Source organism: Rhipicephalus microplus, chromosome 9, assembly GCF_043290135.1.
Source record: "Rhipicephalus microplus isolate Deutch F79 chromosome 9, USDA_Rmic, whole genome shotgun sequence".
NCBI classification, from domain to species: Eukaryota; Metazoa; Arthropoda; class Arachnida; order Ixodida; family Ixodidae; genus Rhipicephalus; species Rhipicephalus microplus.
This window is the reverse complement of record NC_134708.1, coordinates 83,162,024-83,168,448: the sequence shown is the minus strand read 5'-3', so window position 1 is coordinate 83,168,448 and position 6,425 is coordinate 83,162,024. Positions and strand designations below refer to the sequence as shown.

Sequence of the window (6,425 nt, the reverse complement as noted above, 5' to 3'; positions counted from 1 at the left end):
TACTACACAGTACAATCAACCACACTTGAAACAACGGACACAGACAACAATACGCACTACAATGATGTCGCATGCATTGAACAACCAAGACACTTAAACACTAAAGAGATATAAAACCTATTCAGTCCAAAGTCCTTGGAACAAAAGTCTGAATGATACTCTTCCGAGAATCACTCACTCAAAGTCCAGCGTTGTTGTCGTTCCGCAGCTCTCGAAGTTCTCTTCCAGGAAACCTCCCGTCTTCAATTGGCCACTCTTCAAACTTCAACTTCTTCGCCGGAACACGTCGGCTTCACACTCGCAGCGGTTGCCACGGGTCTTCGCTCGATAGCGGTAAACGCACACTCTTGCCTGTAGCTCGAGCCGTCCCTACGGACCACAAACTTCGCCGACTATACGGCGGACTCTCTACGCACTCTGGCGCTCACTTCCGTCTCCTCCTGATTTCTCGTCTCGGCTGCTCGGTTAAATACCTTGCGCGCGACTTTCCAGATGTTTCTCGTCATTTCGTCGGCGCGATACGCAGCGAAGGCTGGGGAGAGGCACGAGACGGTTCGACTGCCCTCTCCCGAGGATGATTCACTCGGTCTGACCCCGCCTCCTTCGTTCTAGAAAAATCGCGGTCTTGCTGGGCCGCCGATGTGGGGTGAGGAGGATCGTCTGCGAAGCCGTGCTTCTGCGGGGAGAGCGCGCGCCCGGGAGCCCTGGATGTTTGCTTTCTTTTTTTTTTCTTTTTACCTCGCAGCGTTTCTGCCGCCCGTTGTCGCAAGGATTTGGCGGCGCGCTCTTGTTTAGCGCTCGTTCTGTGACACTGCCCCCCACTTTAAGAATATTATCTCATAATATTCAAAACCACACAAACGAGCGCGAACAGTCACCACACATTCTCACAGACGGTAACACAATCCGTCGCTCATGACACTTCACATTCACAATATATCACGCAATACAATCTTACATTGTAGTTCAATTCCACAACACATGAAATATAACCACAGGCACATGAGTACAACACTCCACCACAAATTCCCAACTATACAAATGTACAAAGCTCATTCATTGCAACAATTGTACAATACATCGCATCACATCACCGGAACAAACATTTTGATTCGCTCGACACTGGATAACACAATAACGACACAGCCTATTGCATTCACTACTGTCAGACCCTTCCAAAACATTCAAACTCGGCTAAGGTAGTCGGCACCAACGTTCTCGCTTCCCTTGATGTGCTCGACTCGGAACTGATACTCTTGCAGAAGCAAGCTCCACCTCAACACTCTGCTGTTGAGCTGTTTAGCCTGTTTTATGTATTGGAGAGGCTGGTGGTCAGTTTGGACCAAGAAAGGAACTCCGTAGAGATAAATATTAAACTTCTGTATCCCCCACACCAGGGCTAGACATTCTCTTTCGATGGTGCTGTAGGATGATTCCCGGGGAAGTAGTTTGCGACTGGCGTAGGCTATGGGATGGAGGGTCCCTTCGTGTGACTGCAAGAGCACAGCCCCGAGGCTGGTGTCGGAAGCGTCGGTGCGGAGGATGAATTCCTTGGTTAAGTCTGGGAGCCGGAGCACGGGAGGGTTCGAGATACATTCCTTGAGTTTCGCAAATGCTTTCTCGTGTGTCGTCGTCCATTTGACTAAGTTGCTTTCACCCTTCTTGATCAGTTCTGTGAGAGGGGCGCTGATCTCGGCATAATTTGGAATGAACTCCCGGTAATAGCTGGTCAACCCGAGAAAAGCGCGTACCTGTCGCTTCGTCTTTGGGGCGGGTGCAGCTTGGATTTTATCAAGAGTCTTTCCCAGTGGAGCAAGCATGTTTTGTCCAATGTGATGACCCAGGAAATCAATCTCATTCATTCCCAACTCACACTTGCTCGGTCTCACGGTCAACCCGGCAGCCTGAATTCGAGCGAAGAGTTGTCTGAGAGTGGATAGGTGTTCCTCCCAGGTCGTGCTTGTTATGAGTAGGTCGTCGTAGTAATGTTCAACGCCCGGGATTCCCTCAGTGACTAGTCGCATCAGCCGGGCGAACACGGCGGGTGCCGTTTTGATCCCGAAAGGCATGTAGCAAAACTGGTAGAGACCGGATTTTGTCGAAAACGCAGTTTTAGGTCTCGACTGCTGGGAGAGTGGGATTTGCCAGTAGCCCTTAACAAAATCTAACTTAGAGAAGTATCTTTTGTTTGTGGCACTGGCAAAAACGGCATCTGCCCTAGGCATGGGCTCTGCATCTGCTATCATGAGGTTGTTCAGGCGCCGGAAATCGACTACAAACCGCTTGGTTTTGTCTGGTTTGTCCACAAGCAACACTGGGGAATTATAGGGCGATTTCGAGACTTCAATTATGCCCAGTGTTTTCATTTGCTGTACCTCGGCCTCGATGTCTTTAGTCGTAGCAAAAGGTAACGGGTACTGTTTGACATGGACTGGGGACTCCGTCACTGTCTCGAGGTGGCACTCCACCCAATCTGTCTTGCCCGGGACATTCGAAAATATTTTAGAGTGCACTTTCATGGTTTTCTCCAACTCCTCCTTTTGTTGGTCCGTCAAACTTGGGCAGATCTTGACGTCAGTAATCCCTTCTGTCTGCACGAACTCCGGCACCGGTAGTTCCTGTTCCTCTCCATTGTCAATAACCCCTACGATGGCTTGGCATTGATGTGGCGCATCTTGGTTCGTTTCCCGCTCCGCATACTTCTTCAGCAAATTGGCATGGAAAATTTTCGGCCCACCCGGCGTCTTTATGGAGTAATCGAAGTCCCCAATTTTCGCCTGCACTTCGAAGGGCCCCTTCCAATGCAGCAAGAGTTTATTTTTGTCAGTTGGGAGCAGGATGAGAACCTTATCTCCTGGCTGGAATACTCTATCCCTTGATTTTCGATTGTAGTGCTTAGCGTAGCGTACTCCCGCCCTTCGGAGTTCTTCGTGAGCTAGGCGGCACGTCTCTTCTAGACGATTTCGGAGATCCAATACGTACTGATAGGTTGTCTTCAGCTCATCGTCCAGCTCTTGGTTCGTCCAAACTTCCTTTAAGATCGCCAGGGGTCCCCGGACATGTCGGCCGTACAGTAGCTCGAACGGTGAAAAGCCGAGACTTGCCTGGGGAACCTCTCTGTACGCGAACAGCAACGGACCGAGAAATCTGTCCCAGTTTTTTGGTTTCTCCGCACACATTCTTTTGAGCATAGTCTTCAGGGTGCCATTAAATTTTTCCACCATCCCGTTGGCCATCGGGTGGTAAGGGGTGGTATGGAGTTGGCGCACCGATAGAAGTCGTGCCACTTCCTTCATTAACTCCGACGTGAAATTCGAGCCCCGATCACTTAGGATTTCTCTCGGTACACCAAAACGGGAGAACATCTCAACGAGGGCCTCTGCGACTCGTTCGGTCTCTATGCCAGGTAGTGCAACTGCCTCCGGATAGCGCGTGGCGCAATCAACGAGAGTCAGGATATAGCGGTTTCCTTGACCAGATGGAGGTCGGATAGGGCCCACTATATCTAAAGCTACCCTTTTAAAGGGGGTGTCTATGACGGGGGACTGGCCGAGTGACACGTGTGGCACCCTTCCTTTTGGCACAGTTCGCTGGCAGATATCGCAAGATGCCACGAACCGTTTCACGTCGGCTGTGACACCGGGCCAGAAGAATTCTTCCTGAATTCTGTCCTTGGTTTTCTCGGCCCCCAGGTGCCCAGCCATTATCCCATCGTGGGCTAGCTTCATAACAGCCTCTCGGTGGTTCTTCGGCACCAAGAGCTGTCGTATCCGCCGACCACTCCTCTCCGTATAGTACCTGTAGAGCAGTCCATCTTCCTGCTTGAACATTATCGCGCATTTACTATTACGGCATCTGAGGTCCTTGTCGATTTGCGCAAAGCAGGGTTTTAACGACTCGTCTTGGATTTGTTCCTCGGCATAGCTGAAGCTCGGGTCCTCTTCGGAATTGGGTGCAGGGAGGGGCTGGAATGGCTTCGACTGGGCTTTGGTCTGTGCTCGGGTTGCAACTGCGACTACGTCCTCATCGGCCGTGGCTGATTGCTCGTGAGGGTTTGCACTCGATGGTGGATCGATTTCTGGGTCCTCTTCTAGTGGTTCGGGTTGGTCTGGCGAACGGGCGCCCTCGATGTTCCCCACGATTACGTCATACAATGGATCATCCATGCAGAAGGCAGAAACAATTCCACTGTAGAAGGGCGTCTCGATCTTGACCTTGGCCTCAGGCAGCCTCATGACCGAACGGTCGACGGTGTAAATCAGGCTGGTCTGGCCCGTGAGCTCATCGTCGCGGACTAGGTCTCTTCGTACTATTACAGTGGAGCACCCAGTGTCTCTTAAAACGTCTACACGCCTTCCCGCCACTTTTCCAGCCATCACAGGCATTCCCTTTGTAGCACCCGTTTGTTGTTTTGCCAATACAGCACCCACAATAGGGATTTTCTCCCCATTTTTCAACTCTACGAAACCATCGGTGACGTCATCAACGGTTTTTGGTGCCACTTGTGCACAGGATACCTGGTGAGTTTGACCCGCTCCGTTACGACATGCATCTGCCTTGTGCCCAGTCTGACCACATTTGAAACATTTTACCACCGTAGGGCTCGTGAAGTTAGTTCGGCAGTGGTTAGCACGGTGACCCACTCGGTTACACAGAAAACATCGCGGAATGTTCTCCGGTGCACGCTTCTTTTCCTCGGGCGCCGATTTCTTCGAATCCTCGGGACACTCCTTCTTGACTTTGGCCAAATTAGTGCCACCTTGCGCTTCCAAGAATTGATCAGCTAATTCAAGCATGTCTTCAAGTGACTTAGCTCTCCTCTCTTTCAAGTACAGCGACAGGCTTGGGTGGCAACTAGTAAGAAATTGTTCTCTAATTAGGAGCTCTCTAAGCTCATCGTACTCTTGTGCTGTCCCTGAAAGTTCAATCCATCTGTCGAAATAATGGCAAAGTCGGGCGGCATACTGCGTAGCCGTCTCCCCATCAGCTGGCTTTCCTGTCCTAAATCTGTCCCGGAATCCTTCCACGGTAAATCTAAATCGCTTCAGCAAAGCAGCTTTCACCTTTGCATAGTTGGCTGCATCGGTCGGCGTCAGCCTACCGTACACACTGAGCGCTTCACCACTCAAGCAAGTACTCAAAGCAGTTGCCCATTGATGTTCCGGCCAATTCTGGCTCTTCGCAATCGTCTCAAATCGGTGAAGGTACGCGTCAAGGTCGTCCTTCCTTTCATCAAACGCCACGAGCAACTTGCTTGGGTTCAAGCGGAAGCCATGATCTTCCCGTTCGCTGCTTTCAACTCTAGGTTGGACGGGAGTTTCACTTCGCTGTTGCAAACGGAGCCGTTCGAGTTCTATCTCGTGCTGCCGCTGCCGTTCCCTTTCATCTCTTTCTTCTTTCTGCTGGCGCTCCCTCGCTTCTCTTTCTTCTCTCGCCCTTTCGGCTGCCAACTTCTCTCTCTCCAGCTCCAACTTCAATTGCTGCTCTCTTTCTTCTTTCAGCTGTCGCTCCTTTGCCTCTCTTTCTTCTCTAGCCCTCTCAGCTGCCAACCTCTCTCTCTCCACCTCAGCTTCTTTTTCCGTTTTGGCTCTTTCGACCGCCAACCTCTCTTTTTCCAGCTCGGCTGCTTTTTCTTCTTTGGCTCTCTCTTTTTCTTCTTTTTCCTTCTGGGTGACCCACTTCCGTAGTTCGGCGCCAGAAAGACCCATCTTTTCACCAAGAGCAACTAACTTTTCGAGATCCATTGTGTCTCGCAACTCGCAACTAAAACCTTGCCGCGTGCAAAAAGTATCTGCCTAAATCAGTCTATCGGAACACTCTCCTGCACTCGTTAACGAGAACACTGAACAACACACAAAATCGTTCCGATAGCACTATCAACAACTCGAGGCTCTTTCTCACTACTTTGGACACACTGTGCACCAAAAGGTCCTGTATCGCGGACGCCAGATTAATTGTCACACCCGTCCCGTTTATTAGGGAGGCGATCGCCGGGCTAATTCCAAGAGCCGAAGTATCGGCCCCCCGAACCGCACCACGAAAGCGTGGACAATTTAGAAGTGGTCCTTATTGGTGCGCCAGCGGACGCCGGCTGTGGCCCAAAGAACAAGACAGAGCCGAGAGTTGATAAACAAACAAAATTATATTCTCATTAACGGCAGATCAAAAACAATACACACGTATGCACACTCCACAATAGTTACATACAATACGTCACCAAACAGACAATGTACTACACAGTACAATCAACCACACTTGAAACAACGGACACAGACAACAATACGCACTACAATGATGTCGCATGCATTGAACAACCAAGACACTTAAACACTAAAGAGATATAAAACCTATTCAGTCCAAAGTCCTTGGAACAAAAGTCTGAATGATACTCTTCCGAGAATCACTCACTCAAAGTCCAGCGTTGT

General features: G+C 50.3%; 1 protein-coding gene across 1 annotated transcript; it reads right to left on the bottom strand.

The window, feature by feature from the left end:
• Nucleotides 1-1,184: 1,184 nt before the first annotated feature.
• LOC142772307 (uncharacterized) lies at nucleotides 1,185-4,385 on the bottom strand. The gene has a single exon (XM_075874508.1). The coding sequence runs from the start codon at nucleotides 4,383-4,385 to the stop codon at nucleotides 1,185-1,187; it is 3,201 nt and encodes a 1,066-aa protein (XP_075730623.1).
• Nucleotides 4,386-6,425: the final 2,040 nt, after the last annotated feature.

Excerpts from the sequence above, each read along its gene's own strand:
- LOC142772307 (XM_075874508.1), bottom strand. The coding sequence starts at position 4,385 with ATGCCTGTGATGGCTGGAAAAGTGGCGGGAAGGCGTGTAGACGTTTTA.